At 41.6% G+C, this 19,882-nt stretch overlaps 1 protein-coding gene and 1 long non-coding RNA gene across 2 annotated transcripts; both read left to right on the top strand.

The window, feature by feature from the left end:
* Positions 1-1,065: 1,065 nt before the first annotated feature.
* On the top strand, positions 1,066-1,569 carry LOC139063720 (uncharacterized). Its single transcript, XR_011517089.1, has 2 exons — positions 1,066-1,273; positions 1,389-1,569. It is a non-coding gene; the product is annotated as an uncharacterized lncRNA (long non-coding RNA).
* A 6,016-nt stretch (positions 1,570-7,585) lies between these two features.
* Positions 7,586-9,479, top strand: LOC107373603 (growth-regulated alpha protein). Its single transcript, XM_015941732.3, has 4 exons — positions 7,586-7,717; positions 7,822-7,951; positions 8,023-8,103; positions 8,174-9,479. Exons 1-4 carry the CDS (start codon positions 7,663-7,665, stop codon positions 8,265-8,267), a joined length of 360 nt encoding a protein of 119 aa, XP_015797218.1. The 5' UTR covers positions 7,586-7,662; the 3' UTR covers positions 8,268-9,479.
* The last annotated feature ends 10,403 nt before the right edge of the window (positions 9,480-19,882 follow it).

Below are 19,882 nucleotides of genomic sequence, written 5' to 3'. Positions count from 1 at the left end.
CGCACCTGGAATCCGTAATCAATGTTTTTATCACCTCTCGACTGGATTATGCAAATTCCATTTTAATTGGTTTACCTGCCTCCGCTCTTAACAGGCTTCAAGTCGTACAGAACGCGGCAGCCAGGTTTTTAACAAACACTCCTAGGAGAGAACATATCACACCTGTACTGGCGCAGCTCCACTGGCTACCCGTAAACTTTAGGGTCAAGTTTAAAATCCTGACTTTTGTTTTTAAGGCCCTGAACGGTCTGGCACCGGATTACCTGTCGGATCTTGTCACTAGGTATGTGCCAAACCGGGCGTTGAGGTCTGCTGATTGCCTGCTGCTTCGTGTTCCATTAATGAAATACCAAACGCGGGGGCAGCGTGCTTTTGTCTACACTTCTCCGACACTCTGGAATGCACTTCCTCTTTCGGTGAGGCTGGCACCATCCCTCCTCCGGTTCAAATCACTGCTGAAGGCTCACTTTTACTACCAGGCCTTTTTAAATCCCTGACTTTTATTATTTTATTATGTGTCTTTTTATTGACTGTAATGATCTGCCTTGTTGGGCATTTTATTGTTGACTCTGTATTGGTTTATATTGTGTTTTTACTTTTTATTCTGTATAGCACTTTGGTCGGCTGCCATGCCGTTTTAAAATGTGCTTTACAAATAAAGATGGTATGGTATGGTAAAGTGCTCCACAAAACTGAATTTGGAGAGGAGTGACATTTCTACAAATTTATGTTTTTTTGTAGTCCACCTGTTCTACACACAGCATAGTCTGTGTATGTTTCTCATCATCTCTGGAAGCGACCTCCCACAACACTGTGATGTTATATATACATTTTTTTCAGGCTAAATGAACCCAAGAAATCTGCTGTCAGACTGACTGTTGCCGCTACAAATGGCCCAGACTAACATGAAGCCTTGCAGGTGTAGTAAAGGTGAATATTTTCTAATCATCATGCAATATTCATTACAGTCTTTGAGTTTTAACATCATCTGTGTTTTTGTTTCATAGCTTATTGCTACACGTGTGCTGCTGCTGCAAGCTTGGAGCTAGATTACATCATGACATCATGAAGGAGGCTACTGATTCTGGCCCTGTGACACTTGGTGGTGACGTGTGAGCTGATTCACCTGGTAAATAACTTTTACATTAAATATTTTGTTTTTGCTATCAAAAGTAAATTAACTAATAACCTGCATTATTGCAGGACACTCAGCAAAATACGGACTCTACACCATGAGGCAGGCACACGTTAATACTCTATAAGAGCACATAAGGTGAGCAACACCACATATTATTGTTACTGTACACTGTCCTGGATTTGTTTTCTTTCTGCATCTCATCATTAGCCTGGCTGATCACCTGATAACTCATGTCATCTGGTTGTGACAGCATGAGGATGTCCTCACACACCTGTAACCTATCAGCTCATCTGGCAGAATAGAGAGAGAAGAGACAACACCACATCTCCTGTTCCTGGAAAGCCTTCAGCCATCCTTCGATGACTGAGAACCTCCATCAGCTCTGTCTCCTGTCTGCCTACAATTATTATAATAAATATTGTGTTTGACAAGTTTTTTGTGCTGCCAAATATCTCATTTTGATTCCAGTTTTTATATTTTAATGGATATTTATAAATTACATTAATTGAATTATCACTCATTTCGGCCGCTTGTATCCGTAATCTCGTTCTTTCGGTCACTACCCAAAGCTCATGACCACAGGTGAGGGTAGGAACGTAGATCCACCGGTAAATCGAGAGCTTCACCTTCTGTCTCAGCTCTCTCTTCACCACGACAGACCGGTACAACGCCCGCATCACTGCAGATGCAGCACCAATCCGCCTGTCGATCTCACAGTCCAGTTTTCCCTCACTCGTGAACAAGACCCCGAGATACTTAAACTCCTCCACTTGGGGCAGGACCTCATCCCTGACCCAGAGAAGGCATTCTACCCTTTTCCGAATCAAGACCATGGTCTCTACTGATTCTCATCCCAGCTGTTTCACACTCGGCTGTGAACCGCTCCAGCGAAAGCTGAAGATCACGTTCTGATGAAGCCAACAGGACCACATCATCTGCAAAAAGCAGAGACCTGATCCTCAGGCTACCAAAACAGATGCCCTCCACACCTTGGCTGCGCCTAGAAATCCTGTCCATAAATGTTATGAACAGAATCGGTGACAAAGGGCAGCCTTGGCGGAGTCCAACTCTCACTGGGAACGAGCCCGACTTACTGCCGGCAATGCGGACCAAGCTCTGACAGCGGTCATACAGGGACCTAACAGCCCGTATCAGAGGGCCTTGTACCCCATACTCCTGGAGTACCCCCCACAGGGCCCCCCGAGGGACGCGGTCAAACGCCTTCTCCAAATCGACGAAGCACATGTAGACTGGTTGGGCAAATTCCCACGCACCCTCCAGGATCCTCCTAAGGGTATAGAGCTGGTCCAGTGTTCCACGGCCCTGAAGAAAACCACATTGCTCCTCCTGAATCGGAGGTTCAACAATCCGACGGACCCTCCTCTCCAGAACCCCTGAATAGACCTTACCAGGAAGGCTCAGGAGTGTGATCCCCCTGTAGTTAGAACACACTCTGCGGTAGAGCCCTGCACGGGCCTAAAATCTGAGCCCGTGTCCGGCCCGGCCCGAGGGGGTGGAGCCCCAGCCCGACCCGGCCCAAAAAGGTTTTCAGGACTCTCTGGCCCGACCCGAGCCCGACTTTTTTTAACCAACTAAATGAAATCAAAGTGCGTCAATCCTGACCAATGTGTTAAAAGACGTGCAGGATCCGATCAATTTGTTTTTCCCTCATTTACCGTCACGGAGATAACGGCGCACTGGCTCCGGTGTTAATCAAGTTAAATTTGATCTCTTTCCAACAATTTTCACAAGAAAACAAAACAATCAAAAGCAGGGCTTGTGTTGTGTTCACCGAACAGTTCCCGTATTTGACCGTTTATTTTGACGGAGAAAGAATAGAAAGAATCACCCCGACGCATGCAGACGAACTGACATTTTATTTTACGCACAGCGCAGGGATCGGGATGAGTATTATGGAGTCGGCAACTGATGTTGAAAAGAAGCACAAACAAGGCCTTCATGACACAAAAACCAAAGCAAGGCAAGTCAGACATTTGGAGGAGTTTCTCCGATCAGGTCTCTCTTAGAAAAGCGACCTCGATCACTGCCTGATTACAGAGGAGAATAGAATATGAAACGGCCTTGATTTCATTACCCCTTTAAGCACCACACATTAGCTCCTTTATGTATTTTTTAAGAATTTTATAGTTTAAGTAGCGAGGAGTTATTTGAAATCACATACGCCGATGTGTCACCCGTGATCCTGGTGACGCATCGGCGTTAAAGGGTTAAAAACTTTAACTTTTAAAGCTTAAACTCTTGAGTGATCCTGTGTTCATGTGTTCGTTTGTTTTAAAGGTTAACTTCGTTTGTGGAAATATGATTGACTTCGGTTTTAAACACCTTCGTTGCGGTTGAACTTTTAACTAAGTTTTAACCAGGTGTTTTAATAGTTGATCATTCGTCTTTTAACGTTAACCTTTTTGAGTTTGTGTGCGTTGCATTGTCTTTAAAATGCTCATCGTCTGTTTTGCTCGTTTTTGGAACCTTTTTTATAACAATAAAACCCTTTTAATATCCACTGTCCAGTTTTTATGTTATCCCCATCCTTCACATTTTACCATCTCATGTCGGGGACGTAACACACCACCCCGGTTTGCCAGTCCAGTGGGACTGAAGAAGAAGAAGAAGAAAAAACAAATGGTTAAAAATATATTTAAAATGAGCAAAAAATAGACAATTGTTATTAAAAAATGTTAAGAAAGAGAGAGAGTGAACAGGAAAGAGGGAAACCAGTGTATCCTGAGGAAGGTGGAATAGGTGGGGAGAGCAGAATAAAGAGAGAGAGGTGAAGAAGGTCATCCAAAAGCCAGCTTGAACAAGTGAGTCTTCAGCTGCTTTTTAAAGGAGACCACTGAGTCCACTGGTCTCAGGCTCAGGGGGAGAGAGGTCCAGAGTCTGGGGGCCACAGCAGCAGATGATCTGTCACCTTTGGTCTTTAGCCTGGTGCGGGACAGAATGGGACTCAGCTTAGCAACGTTCCTGAGATGGAAGAAGGAAGAGTCAACAAGAGAACTGACATGAGAAACCAGGGTGAGAGCTGGGTCAAAGGTCACACCAAGATTCCTGACAGAAGGTTTGGTGAGAGAAGCAAGCTGACCAAGAGAGTCTCTGACTTTGGGAACCAGCTTGTCTGGGGCACAGATGAGGATCTCAGTCTTATCTTCATTCAGCTGAAGAAAGCTCCCACCATCCAGGTTTTGATAGAGTCTAAGCAGGTGTGTAACAGCTGCAGCTTAGACATCTCATGGGGCTTAAAGGAGATGTACAGTTGGATGTCATCTGCATAAAGATGGTAGGAGATCCCTTTGAAGGAGCTCAGGATGTGCTGAAGAGGAAGCAGATAGAGGAGGAAGAGCAGAGGCCCCAGCACAGAACCTTGTGGGACACCATGGGTAAGGGAGGTGGTGGAGGACCTAAACTTGGAGACGGCCACAGAAAAGGAGCGGGAAACTGCCCAACCCCATCCCAGCTCTCTGATTGGCTGAGAGAGTTCAATCATCTTCTGGCTAAATGGAAGTACACACCCACACATGTGATACATCAAATTGATTGTCTTGGTCTAATGAATCCATCCATCCATCCATCCATCCATCTTTCCATCCATTCATCCATCCAATAAACCATCTAACATCCATCCATCCATCATTTTATCCATTCATCTATCCAATAAACCATCTAACATCCATCCATCCATCATTTTATCCGTCCAACCATTCATCCATCCATTACACAATCTGAAAATATGTTAATCTATCAGTTTCAGATATCAGCAAATGTTTCTAAATTCACAGTTCAGCTAATTGTGAAAATTTTACTATTTAAACATTCTTACTCAAATGCTAGGTGTTTAAACATTTCAATGGTCTAGTTTTTAAACAGTGTTCAAAGATTTCAGTTTTCTGTTTGCTGTTTATCATCATCATCATCATCATCATCATCATCAAATTTATTTCTAAAGCGCTTTTCAAACAAAGTGTGATTCAAAGTGCTTTACAAAATGACCCCAGATTCCCATAACAGGTTAAAAACATTAACAAACATATGCAAGCACACGCACACGCACACGCACACACACACACACACACACACACACACACACACACACACACAAGTAAAAATTATATTAGGCTGAGTCCAGATGAGCCAAGTATGGTAACGCAAGGAAACGCCATCAGAGGAGCCGTCTGTCCCGGCAGCATCAGGTCTTCCACACTAAGTCAGGGCGCTCAGTGGAGGGGGGAGCATAGACCCCCACCTATAGAGCCCCTATCTATTTAGCATTTTCTACGCCATTCTTCACCTACATTATGAGCTTGATTACACTTTTTGGTGATTTTTGCTTCTACATCTTTAAATACATTCAGCTCATTTTGACAGTTTAGCTTAGTTTCAGCTTCACTTCAGCAGCTTCAGCAATTAGTTTCTGAATTCGGCTTATGCTACTCATTTCACAGTTCAGCTAAATATAAAAATTAAACTGTTAAACTAGTTCTACTGAAATAACAGGTGTTTAGAAATCTTTGCTGTCAGGGAAACAGAATTCCTTAAAATTAAGCAGTTATTAGTGGTCCTAAGGTGACGGCCTCTAATGTCCAGGTTTACAGGAGTATGTCCTCTAGAAGCAGCGTAACTTCTTATAACCTGATGTGTTTACATTAACATATTATTCCAACTGATGTCAGGCAGTTGGGTCTTGCAGACTGTCTCATTTCCCCACCGTGGTGATTTCCCTAATTCAGCACACACTTATTTCACTTTCACATCCTGTTTGTGTGAAATTGGACTCCATGTGTCATCAGGTCACAACATCGGCCAAGTTAGCATCTAAGTACTGTTTTCAATCCTTTTTCGTTTTCTCTAGTAAACCTTTGATCTCACACAGCAGACGGGTTTCATCTTTAATCTTCAGGACACAAAACGAAGCTCATTGTGAGACTGGGGTTTGTGGAGCATGTCCCAGCTGGAACACTTTCACTTCATCGTACCGAGAGAGGCGAGGCACATCTGTTGTGAACAGTGAAATGAAAGTGAAGCTGAACCATTTCCTCTGCTACAGACGAGTTCACTGAAATCAAACAGTTTCAGAGATGGATCCAAACATTCAGACAAAGTCTGCCCTTGATTTTGTTACAACTCAATTAATCAAAATCAAATTCACTTGATTTATCCGTTAGGATCTTCGTTCGCAGTCAGAGTGTCAGCACAGCACATTAGAACAGCATCAACACACACACACACACACACACCAAGTAGTGTTTCTACGGTTATATTGTGATTTCTTAGTAAATATTGTATTTGGTGAGAGATAAACTTTATTGTATTTATCCTAGTGGATCTATAATTAAACGGATAAACTAGTAGTAGCACGTCCAACGTCAAAGAGAGTAAAAAGTTATTATCAGGAGAGGGAGAATGTTTAAGTGGTTAGCAGCAGTGTGCTAGACGATGGCCCCAGGACTGATGTGAGGATATGAGGATTGCTGTAAAGACTCTGACACTAGTCAGTGACTCGATGCGACCTGCTGGGTTCCTTATATAGGAAACTGGCTTCTGATTGGCTAAATGAACTGACCTGTATTGGAATACTGGTTATTGGAATATTGGTTTACTGTGTGAAGGTCCTCATTTGGCGCTATATAAATAAACTTGAACTGAATTGAATTTAGTGCGCTGAACTGTTGACTTGCAGCAAGAAGGTTGCAGGTTTGAACCCCAGCTGCCTGGTCATGGCCTCTAAAAGTGTAGAAAACCTGCTCGTTCAGGCCTGAGGCTGAACTTACAACACACACACACACACAAACACACACACACACACACACACCAGCACTGAAACCACTGAGTCATTCTATCCTGCAGACGGCGACAGCTATCTCTCCCTGGAAGCAAACCTCACCTTTCCCACGTTCCTCTAATTAACCCTGTCATGCATGAATTATGACATCATTCATATCAATCTTTAGGTATGAATGAAACAAAATTAGACTAAAACATTTAATTTACAAATATGTATTACATGTCCACCTCAGTGGACAGCATGCGTTCTGACCATGACACATGTTGGCTTGACTCAGCAGAGGCAGGTGGAAGGGCTCAAATGCAACAACCAAGAAGCTGTTGTGAGTCCCCTGGGGGTGGCCACTAGCATGAAAGGGTTAAAACCACGGCAGCGTTAAGCTTCAGCCTTAGAAGTAAACAACTGTCCCACATCACAATGACATGCTGGTCCAGAATCCGCTCAGATAGATTCTGACCTGACTTGGTCATGCATGCAGACTGCCTCCCCCCGCAGGGTCGTGACCTCACAGCGTGGGCCTTCAGGATCATGGGCCTCAGGACAGTTCTAAGAAACAGGCTTAGTGAAAGGAAAGAGGAAGAGATAACGAAAGTGAAAGCAGTCCAGAAAAGTGAAAGTATTTCGTCATTAGCGAGCCTCTCTATAAATCCGAGAGCTGCTGGCTGCTTCACACCATCAGGAGTCCAGAGCCACAGCACACACAGAGGTGGAAACCTGCAGCATCACGATGACATCAGCTCTGATGGGTCTCCTCGCCTGCCTGCTCGTCGTCTCTGCACAAGGTAAAACACTTCCTGTGTGGTCGCATCTTCTCTCACCTCCACGCCTCACCTGAGGAGGTGGTCTGCAGCCTCTCACCTGTCAGATGTTTCTGTTCGTTCCACAGCGCAGCAATCCAACAGGTCCAACAAATGCAAGTGTTCCAGCAGCTTACTGGCCAGATTCAACGCCAAGCTCATCCAGGGAGAGCCGCTGGTTCATCAGCCGAGTAGCTTCTGTCCTCTCATGGAGATCATGTCAGTAAACTGTCCTTTCAGATGTTGCATACATCCTCAGCTGCTCTTCAACTCGTTCCCTTCCATTCTAGCATCACAACTAAACAGGGGAAAGAAAAATGTCTGGATCCAAAGTCACAACTTGGAAAGTTTATTCTGATGAAGAAACTAAAGTAAGTTGGACCATGAGGATGCTCTCACAGCAGCTCCAGGTTTTCCTGACAGCTTATCGTGTTTCTTCAGGCACAGAGAGGCTGGAGCCGCACACCTGACAACAACTTCTGCTCAGACCTCCAGCTCAGACTCAACCAGATGCCACGTGGCTTCCAGCAAATAGACCCAGCCTCGACCTGCAGGAGAGGAACAGAAGCCCGGCAGACGGATCAGGACCATTTCCTTCCGAGGGAGACCCACCAGCACCACGGCCGCTTTGTGTTGCAACATTTTTCATCACAGAAAACAAAATGTTTTGTTTTCATATCTCGTGTTTTGACTCTGATTTCCATCAGCTGTTAGAAACTGGTTCCAGTCTGATCTCCTCTGGAGTTCCTGACATGCTCGGAGTGCCAAAACACATGAAGGAGTCAACAACCAGATCCTAAAAGTACACCAGATGGACCATGTCTTTTAGATGAATGATCATTCTAGTTTGACTGAAACTGTTTATTTTTATATAAGTTTAGCTAAACTAATCTATTCTTCCAGAATCATCCATGTACAATCAAACTAACTCAAAAATACCAATTCTTTCACAGACCAGGAACTTATTTTCACTTTAGTTTAACTTCATTTTTTACTTTAGTTTAACTTTTATTTCATCCAATTTCTCACGTTGGTTACACACAGGGGCGGATTTAGCAATTTGGGGGCCCAAGGTGAACACAGACATGGGGCCCCTTACACAAAATTTTCGACAGTCTTACCTTTAACTGGATTTGTGAAACTCTCCCCTCTTCTGACACGAGTTACTTTCCCTTTTTATTAGTCCTCCTCTTTTTTCCTGTATTTCCCTTTGAGCGCTTTCAATATTTGCTCTGCTTTCTTCTTCCTGTCAGGGCTCCTGTGCTTCAGCTTTAGTTATTTATTTTTTCTATTTTCCATTTTGGTCTATGGTTTCCTCCCTTTAAACATTTTCCATTGTCTTTCCTTTCTGCTTCCTTTTGATGTTTACATCGAAAAACGACGTCACTTTCAGAAGTGAAAATAAAAGCTTTTATGAAGCGAGCTGCTTCGTTCTCTTATTGGAGCCACTAGGATAACTCCATGTCATGCTGAATGTTTTGACTATCGCTTTGAGTTTTTACGAACGCTCCCGCCTCTCTTCTTCTTATTTGTGGTCTTATGGGACTTGGCAAACAACAGTTTGGTGCATTACCGCCACCAACTGGATTGGAGTGGAATGACTACCAATCACTTCCTGTTTGTGCATCGCCATCTTAATAACCCTCTTATGACCATAATTATAACAGGGCCGTCTGGTATGTTTTTAATCTTATGGCTGTAAAATTGTAATAAAAAGTGCAAAGTGTGTGTAACTTTTTCAGAACAACCTCCGTTTTCAGTGTATGGTTTGTATGTAGAATTTATTTCTATTAAAGCCTTTAAAAAATCAGCTTAAAAGTGAAAAAACCAAAAAACGGATTTGATTTTTTTACATTTATTACTGAACAGGAACTTCAAAATTACTGGGCAACTTTCATCTGTAATACATCTATTCTTAAAAAGTGTGAACCTTGGTATCTTTTTTAGCAGTTTTTAAGACCATTTATTTTTGTAAACTTTCAGACGTTTTTATTTGATGTGGTAGACCCTGAAGCAGTTTCTCTCCAGCTGCAGGCAGAGTCCTGCACACCTCACACCGCCATGAGGTGCTTCTCTGGCACACCGTGCACTGCTATACCAAAAATATTTGTTTTAGCAAAAGTAATTATTTATTGTAAAAAGATAAATAATGCTGGAATGATGCTGAATCTTACAATTAGCAAATAGTTGAGGGTTGTTCAAATAAAAAAATAAAAAAATAAAGACTGAACAAACGTTCATATCCTGGTTCACCGGAGATCTGTCCTTCTTCGTGGTCACTGTCTTCAGATATAAGCCTTCTGGGACACCTAACAGATCGTGTTGATTTTCTTTGAGGCATTTCCATAATTTCATGCTGGTTTTTATGCTGATTAGCTTCCCCGTTCCGTTATCCGCTTTCACCGCGGCGCTGCGCTCCGTTTCAATCAGGCTGTACAGCAGGATTTCCCCTCGTAGCGATATTTTCCCTAACTCTGATTGCTTCATGCTATAGATCCTTGGAAAGCTGCTTTTATGTACTTTTAGGAACCGTTGGAATTATTTGAATCTGATCAGACATTCAAAAGTTATAAAACGGAGCATTTTGGACAACAAACTCAGCACGTCTCTGAATCTGTGTTGTGATTCGGTGCGCTCAAGATAGGGAATCCCGCTGGCTACCGTAATGTATTGTATATGCATGAAAAGCCCCATTTTTAATCTTTTAAGCACTTTTGGAATTTTAATGATATCTTGAACGGTTCAGGGATTATGGTAATGAGAATCATGTCCAATCCCGTCAGCGGCGACAGGTTGGTAATAAGAATATTGTGGCATTAACAGAGGGATGCCGGCGGTCAGGGCAAGGGGGCCCCCCCAACACAAGGGGCCCCCAGGCGGCCTCCTACCTATGCCTAATGGTAAAACCGCCTCTGGCAACACATTGGTTAGTTCAATGAACAGTTGTTCTTAAACTAAATGACCTGTAACACTTAATTCTAAAATGTAATTTTGAGTTAGAGTTACTATTTTAACTCCGACACTGGTGTCGGCTATTCACCTCTAGAGGAGTTGGTTTTTGGCACCAAATCAGAGTCAAAGTACCAACTCTTCACAAAGTTCACCACCAACTCACTAGTGCGCTCATACATCTCCTAACTTTGAAAAAGCCAGCGAGAGAGGAAGGCAAGGAATGAAATCCTGTGTGACCCGACTCAGCACTAGTGTTGTGCGAGTCATGAACGAACCGTTCAGTACTCGAGAATCACTTTACTGACTCGCGAATCCCGATCTACAACCCGAACTGACTCATTAACTGACTCATGCCTGTTCTAATTTCATTAGTAGAAATATTTGTGGTTCATCCTTAAAGCTGTTGCATGAAACAGGGAGTTTGTTGAAAGCGTTTTCTCATCTTTTCTGGGTTGCAAGCTCATGAGTTCACAGCACGGCGTTTCTAGCCTGTTTTTATTCAACCCCAGCACCCCTAAAGTTAACATTTAATAAAACATTTATATCTTTTTATTTTCACTGTTTCTGCTGATTTTGAACACATCAGTAATATATAACAAACAAACCACAGGAATAAATATTAGGTTTTAAAAACTAAAATACAGCAAATCTCCCCGTCTCAAAAATGGTTGGATCCTGCTCACCTTTCCAGGCTCTGAGCCTTCCTGATTGGCTGATACGCTGCTGTTAGAGTGACCAAGGTTCCTGCTATTTACATTACTTTCTCAGGCCCTGCTAACTGAGACACCATCAGCCATTTTTGACTGTCTCCCATTTCATCTTTGAATCTTGTATGAACTGACTGTGAGGCGAAAAAAGCGGCTGTCAATCAAGCTAGGAGGCGGGGCTTTGACGCAGGTCCAGAGCTTTCGCCGCTCACAAACCTCCAAACCAAAAGGAAACGACAGAGTGATCCTGGACCAATGGGAGATGAGTTATAATAAAGACTGAAGGGTTGAAGCTGCTCAGGTTCCTCAGTGATCAGACCGGCTGCTGCTACAGAAGCCCGTAAAGTGCTAACACAGACACTGTGCTTGTGTTGTTTCATAGAAAAACCCTTTAGAACTGTTAAAATCATTTAATCAAAGCCTTGATTATTTATTCTGAGATAAAAAGTCAGAATATTAAGTTTAAATCTCACTTTTATCAGAGATCAAAGCCAGTGATTGTTGTTTCCTCTCCCCTATATCTGCTGTAGGAGATTGGCTTTATTTTTGTTAGGTTTTCAAATTAAGAAGAAAAAGAGAAAAACTATCTAAAAAGTTTGGGTTTTTATTTCAATAGGATGTTGATATTGGTGGAAAATTAGGTGAAAAGAGGTTGATCTAAAATTATTACTGATACTTTTAGGGTCATTCTATTGTAGAAACTCAGCAAAGGTTTAAATTTGCTTCGACTTCAGGTTTCCAAGTATTAAAGGGCATTTTCCAACAATATTTCCACCGATTGAGCCTCTTTAATCTTTAATCTGCACACATTTTGAAACTACAACACCTGGGCCAGTGGTTCCCAACCTGGGGTCTGTGATCCATTTGCATAGCGCTGCTGGTGGTTCATTACACCGCCCTCTACGCAACAGCACACCCCCCGTTCGCCCGTCGTCTTGGGGTGTGCGCGGGGGTTCGGGGGCCTGCGGGCCACCTTTTGAGGAACACTAATATATACGGTACTGTGATGTGTAAAACTGTAATTTGATTAGTGACAACTGTGTTTTTGTTTTCTCTCATGAATGTGAAAATGAAAGTGTGTTAAAATGTAGAAAATGTTGAAATTTGTCTTGGCTGACTGGGTAGATATCTGGGTGCTCAGCACCCCATAACCTCTGATGCTAGAACCGCTCCTGGTTCACAGTAGCATCGCTTTGCTAACGGCACATTTGAGTCACTCACCCCCTCCCTCATGGGTTTCAGCTCATAGGAGTCACCCAGTGGAAGCTCGCGGTTCCACCCCCCTCCCCCCTCGCTCTCAGCGGCTGCGGCTGAAACTCAGTTTCATGTTTTTGGAAGGAATTCAAATCCTTTTTTTGTTCAATAATTAGAAATCATCATGCAAACAATATATTGTCTAGTGTCTCCTGTAGGATTAACTACATACTAGAATCAACACTGTTTGCTATCAGTTGTTAATTCTGAGAATGACCGAGCAGATTAGCATACGAGCTTATATCATGTGTAAATATCCAAGATACTTATATAATCAATAGAAGCTCATACACTTATTCACTTGGTCTATTTTTAATCCAAGGATTAATGTTTAATTTAAGATAATTAAATTTAATAGCAAAAGTTTATTTTGAAACAGAAGTTAGGAATCTTTGATTTTTCAATAACCAGAAATAATTATACCTTTCTGTGTTTCATTTCAAAGAATGAGGCAAGTTTAAAAAATGAAGAATTTTATTACTAACATTTTTTCAACTTAACGATTTGAATGACAATTATAAACGACAATTCATGGATGACAATTTAATGACAATTTTTAACAGCTTTGATATTAAACTTGTTTTGAAAGGCAAACCTGTGGCTGGATGAAAGCTAGATTGAAAATACGAGTTTGGATGCGTGAATGGATTTCTCAGAAGGTTTCTTTCAGAGAGAGGAACGCGTTCTGGGCTGGAAATGATGGTTTTGCGGCTAACTGAGTTGTTCACTTAGAGAAAACAGCATCAAACACATTCCTGTGTGCTACCTCACCCAAACAGGAGACCCTCTTGGTGGATCCGGAGATCAGGAGGATGGTGTCCATCAGGGACGAAATTTTGATTTCAGAAGTGGGGGGGACACAGCAGGCTTGTGCGGATTTGGGGTGGGGGGTGTTATGTAAAGACCCCTTGACACGTCATGTGCCCATCTCAATAATTGTTCCATCCTCAATATATATATATATATATATATATATCAAAGTTAAAAAATTAACAACTCTATTATTATTTTTATTTATTATCATTATTGAAGTGCAGTTTTGGCTGTTGACAATGGATAGGCCATTGTATTTATTGTTTTGGGTCTTTTTTTATTGTTTTTGGTGCAACATTTTCTAACAGGGAGTGAGATTCCTTTTTTATTTAATTTTTGTTTGTTATTTTTATTCATTTAGAAGTTCTGGTTCTGGACATTTCAATGTTAAATGAAGGTTTCTTTGTTGCATTTTAAAGGGTGTACTTGCATTATTATGATATATTAACATTATATTAGTGGTTATTTTGGTCTAGATAATGTTGACAATATCGTTTATCATCAACAATTTGTTGGACAAAATATCGTCCAGCAAAATGTGTTACTTTCCCAGGCCTAGTCAAAAGTATAAAAATTATTTATACATAAACGGTCCTCCTGAGATCTGGCCGTTTGTTCATTTGCTGTGTTAGAGGACATGCTGAACTAATGTTTTACACATGATCATCACCCTAACATTTGAGTGTATAAAAACATATTAAATATGTTTTTTCCCTTAAAAGTGTTTAAGCAGTTGTTGCATTTCAACACACAAAAAATAAATGGAAAAAATAAGATAAATCTAATGAAAAGTGTACATCTTTGACATTAAGCTTAAAAAAATCTGTTGACGATGATGATACTGTTCATTTTTCAGAGCTTTTTAATGTGAAAATATACATTGCAATAGATAAGTTTACAATAAAGTTAAATGATAAAAGTTTTGAAGTTACACTACTACTACTACTAGTAATAATAATTATGATGATAATAGCAATAATAAAAAATAATAATTATAATAATACGAATAAATTGTGTCTGAGGAGTCAGTTATGTGGAGGAGATGAGTTTGTAAAAGTTAGTTTTGAGTATGTTTGTGAAGGAGGAGGTGAGTCTGAGCTTAATGCAGGTCTGTCACATGTTCCAACTTACGTTTTGACTTTGAAAGAAGTCTCTTATATCCACTTTTCGTTTTCTTGACATGCTGCCTCCTGGCTGTGCCTAACTACCAAAGACTCACAAATGAACACTTATTCAAATGTTATGTAATGGAAGCTGAGCTGAGCTCTGATATTACACAGCGTCTAGTTGACGATGTGACTCAGTACCGGTGTTCCCTAGCGGCTCCAAACTAGCAAAACAACGTGAGCACGTTCTGACTGTTTACAACTTGAGTGACAGCAGCAACAGCCAATAATACGTTAGCAAGTATCAGCAGAGCCAATAGATTAGCTTTTAGGCGGGTCTAATAGTAAAGCGGTTTCCGTTTCGGTCCTAGTGCTCAACCAAATCCATTTAATGGAGCGTAACATTGTTTTTGGACGGAAAAAAGTGCAGGGGACCAAAACTGCCTTTTGAAAAAGTGGGGGGGACATGTCCCACCCGTCCCCCCCCAAAATTACGTCCCAGGTCCTTCGTCTTGCTCACGGCCACTTCTGACACCATGTGTTGTCTTGCTTAATCTTATAATAAGCAAATGAGGTGTGAAAACTCCTTTTCCAGATCTTTATTTAGCACTAGCCACCACTAAACTGATGACACGATGCGTGAGTACTTTGCACTAAACCATCCCTCTCAAAATATTGGATATTCTTCGGCATCACAGAGGAAATCTGGAGACATAAACCGAAGCTTAACCAAGGAACATTTCTTTAGACGTGTTTCTGCTGTGACTGAGGCCTGTGATGCTGGAAGGCTGAAGATTATTCCGGAGTGGAGCGTGCTCTGGGCCCTAGGTACAAATCTTCTAGGTGGGCCCCCATGCTCTGTTTAATATCTCTCTTACAGTGGCGGCTGGCCAGTAGAGGGCGATAGGGCGCCACCCTCCCAGTTTCCCCTGTGTTTTTAATTTTTATTTAGAAAAATAAATAAATAAAATTAACAATAATCACATATTCTAAGTTAATTGTGTGTTTTGTAACAAAAACAAATCATATATATATATATATATATATATATATATATATATATATATATATATATATTGGTCAGAAGCTCTCTGCCGAGCTGTGGAGCCGACAGAAAGGCTGTGGGCTGTGTTTCAATCGTGTCATGGTGTAGGAGGTGGAGACGGCGGACCATGTGTGGATGAGCTGAGCAGGAGGTAAAAATGCAGGCTTCAGTAAAAGTAAAAATGGTTTAATGGCAGGATGGGATGAACAGGAACACCAACAAACAACGACAATGATCTGACCAAGGACAGGGGCAAAACAGGTGGTATAAATACAGAGGGCTAATTAGGGAAACGTGGGCAAGTAAACGAGGGACAGGTGAGAACAATAAGGGTAATCATGGCAGGAGAGGAACACAGTCAGGCGGGCAGGGGCAGATCGTGACAAATCGCCCAAACAGCATGAAAGCAGTCCGCCAATTGCTGACCAGAAAATCAAACAGTAGGAATGGGAATGTATCCAATCAGCGTCGACGTTGTTTCAGAAGCATGATGGGCGATAGAGCTACCGCCAAAGGCTTTCGTTGGTGTTCGGTAGAACTCGGAGAGTCTCGACTACTCCAGCACGTTTTTGGTCGTGACGCAGATGGACGCCAGTGATACAACCAGCATGGATACCGGATCTCAGCAGCCACTGAATTCAGTTCGGTCTCTTCTCCAGTATCCGTTCGAGAGGAGAACTATGGTGGAAAAACTTAATGTCAAAGAGCTTGGACCAGATCAGCCCGACGTAAAGATAAGCCAGCAGGAGGAGGAGAGAGGTAAACTGTACACACGAGGCTTCTGGGAAGGCTTGGCTAGCTGGATGCAATCAAGCTAATACGTTATTTTGCTTTCCGTGTTTGTTATTCAAAACGACGGTGACAGATGAGGCATGGGTTGAGTCAGGAGTTACAGACATGAAACATTTTTCTGAGAAGGTGAAGAAACGTGAGTTATCCCGGGCACACATGGACAACAACACGGTGAAGCTAGCTATGCTAGGCAGAGCTAACATAGCCATGCAGCTAGAGACGAGGGACACAGGCTTGCAGTGAAGAAACACAATGAAGAAGTGGATCAGAACCGGCACATTTTGTCCAAGAGAGAGATGTCAACACAGTGTATGAGCACAAGGATGACCTCCTCAGATGTTTCCAGATGATCAGAGACTCGGATGACTTTGATCCAGTCACTGAGAGAGAGGCAGGAGGCTTTGTGAGAATGCTGGAGGAAGAAGATTTCGGCTTTCTGCTGGTATTGTGTCACAAGATCATGCCACATGTGGACATGCTGTTCAACCAGCTGCAGAAGAGGAACATTGACTCTGTCTCCATCACAGGGGTCATCCAGAGCTTCACCAACAGCATGCAAAAGATCAGGTACATACTTGTTTATTTAATATTATTGTGATGAAATTCTCCAGTATGTTAGTTTCACAAACAGTAATGTGGATGTGGACCATTTATGGTCGTGTTATTTTATGTGCAATTTAATGCAGTATTTTTCAACCTTGGTCTGCAAGGCAGCGTGCCGATAGTCAGACACACGTGGATTAATCAGTTTGTCCAATAATGTAAGACAGGAAATAAAAGAGCTGTGCTTAATTCACGAAATAGTGAAGTTGTGCACAAAGCTCAGAAAGCACAAGTTTGTTTAAACAAAAAAATAGCACAGCCCCACCAAAAATATTTTTCACCAGCCGCCACTGCTCTCTTTCACACTTTTTGTCATGCTATAAGACAAGATAATAAATATGATCTTAGTTTAACCTCTATATTGAGCAAATACAAATGCCAGCATAATAAAAGTGAAATGCCCAGACTTCACATATAATTATTTTTATTTGCCAACAACGTGTTCAAACAAATATCCTGGAATTTATTTTCCAGTAAATGCCCACTGACGGGTCTTCATGTTAGCAAAATCACTTATGAGATCTTTAAAGTCCAATCCTTTGGCTAATTGGCTTTCAATAGAAAGAAGAGCTAGGCTGTTCAGTCTATCCTGGGACATTGTTGATCTCAAATAATTTTTCACCAGTTTCAGTTTGCTAAAAGCCCGTTCACCCCCAGCAACAGTCACAGGTAGTGTGCAAAATATCCTCAGTCCAATACAAACTTCTCCAAAAATGCTCTGTAATGGCATTAAGCAGCTCAAGAGGAGACTGAATGTGTGGGAATGTGGCACCAGATATTGTTCTCAGGTGTAGCATCTCATTCTCAAATTCAGCTGTGAGATCCTTGTAATATTTTCTCATCAGTGCCTGGCATGATATCTTCATCTGCTCTTCAGTCATGTCTGACAACTTCTGAAAAGGGGCCAGTCTTCTGACAATTGTATCTCTCTGTTGACCAGTGAGCTTCTCTGGCCATAGTCCTGGATCCTCTGGCAGACACTCATCTGTGTTTCTCAGCCTCTCACTGTCTTCTTCTTCTGGCCTCTCCTCATCGTCCTCACTACCTTCCCTTTCTTCACTTACATCATCCTCTTTCACATATTCTATCTCTCTGCTGCAAGGGGGACAGACACCACACAAGCAAAATGGATCATGAATTAGGTCACCAAAATATAACCTAACATGTCCTTTCAGATAAATCTGCTGCTAATGATTGCTTGTAAACTGAATAACTCACCTTGTCTCATCTCCTCAGTGCTTTCTGGAGACAATGAGGGCCCTGCTGCTGCTGCTACTGCGTCTAAAGGGCCATGTGGTTCATGATGCTAAGCTTTGCTAATACTGATATATATTGATATATTAAATACATATGACATGAAATAAACCAGGTTCTCTCTGTGAATGTAATGTACTCTAAAGTTTATAATCCCTGCATTATCAGCCCAATTATAAGATTGTCCGTTTTCAAGATCAAATATAAAGAAATTTAAAATAGGCTTAAAATATCTAACCAAGTCAATAACAATCCTCTAACACCAGTGTCATCATGCTATACGAAAAACAGTGGCAGCTTCACATTCCTGAGATTACCACGAATCCATCGATACCAAGTTTGTCCTGGTCCATGACTGGGAAGGAGCTGAAATATCCACACAGAGTGAACCTGTTTTTACTGCGAGGTCCGCGAATTAATTGGCGGCGGCCACCCGTGATAATAATCCTGATTAATTTATATATAAATTAATCAGTGTTATCACTGATAACACTGATTAATTTATATTTGATCTTGATGGTGAAACTAAAGGCGTTTAACACTGAACACCTAACATGAATGCAGCTTCTGAGAGCTAGCTAATATCAGCTAACACTGTGTTCTGCTGCTGCTGCTCACCGTCCTTCTTGAAAAACCTAGTCCATACTTGCTTCTGTTCAATTAACTTTTTCTCCTTCTTTTCTTTTCTTTTCTTTTCTGGAAGCCAGATTTCCCTTTCTTGGGAAAAGACATGACTGACTCTCCTGCCTCCAGCTCTGGCTGTCAGCATCTGCGATGTCTCATTAGCTGTACATGCCCCTGGCCGCTGGTGTGGACTAAACCACTTTGCACATTTTTAAGGGGTGATAGATGCCTCAGAGATTATTCAGTTATTATTTTTAAGGTGAAATTCTGTTTCTTAGCCTCTTTATCCAGGTAAAGGGAAGTTTATTAAGACATTAAGTAAGTTGGGGGGAAAAAACAACAACAATAAAACATTTTTATTCAAAGCTGTCTCAGGGCCCCTCCCTGCAGTGGGCCCTGGGTAAACGGTACCCCCCCCCCCCCCCCCCCCCCAGTCCGACGCCCCTGAGCGTGCTAAATGGTTTCCTTGGTAAGTGTTGCTGGTTTTATTAATTATTTTTCAAATGATTTTATTAATCTTCAATAGTGTAGCAAACAATATGTTCACACTCAGAAAATTGTCACAGAATTTCTGATTCAGCAGAGGCAAAAACAGCCTGAATGAGCATAAAGCAAGATCAAAACTTAAGATAACGTTTTTATTTTATTAAAATACTTTCTTTTAAGATTATAGATTGTATTAAATTTATTCTGTAATAATTTAGGCTGCGTGTTTATAGTTTGTTTTTGCGCCTTTAAAACATGCTTCAGTCCATTCACATTAATCTATTTACTCTTGAATGTCTTTCCACCATCATGTGATTAATTTGTCAACATTTATAAATGTTGTAAGTTATTGTATTTAGCAGAAAATCTTTTTAATTAAATGTAGTGATTTATAAATAGAGACACATATTTGCTCTGTTTACATAGTATAATGACACCTAGTGGTTATTTACTGGTACCGCCTTGACATTGTCACTCCCAATCGATAAGATGAGGATAATTTATTAGCATTTAA

The sequence above is a fragment of the Nothobranchius furzeri genome, chromosome 17, assembly GCF_043380555.1.
Source record: "Nothobranchius furzeri strain GRZ-AD chromosome 17, NfurGRZ-RIMD1, whole genome shotgun sequence".
NCBI classification, from domain to species: Eukaryota; Metazoa; Chordata; class Actinopteri; order Cyprinodontiformes; family Nothobranchiidae; genus Nothobranchius; species Nothobranchius furzeri.
This window is presented reverse-complemented; position numbering and strand designations above follow the sequence as displayed.

Excerpts from the sequence above, each read along its gene's own strand:
- LOC107373603 (XM_015941732.3), top strand. The coding sequence starts at position 7,663 with ATGACATCAGCTCTGATGGGTCTCCTCGCCTGCCTGCTCGTCGTCTCT. Across the intron at positions 7,718-7,821 it reads GCTCGTCGTCTCTGCACAAG|CGCAGCAATCCAACAGGTCC; the intron begins GTAAAACACTTC and ends TTCGTTCCACAG. Across the intron at positions 8,104-8,173 it reads ATTCTGATGAAGAAACTAAA|GCACAGAGAGGCTGGAGCCG; the intron begins GTAAGTTGGACC and ends GTGTTTCTTCAG.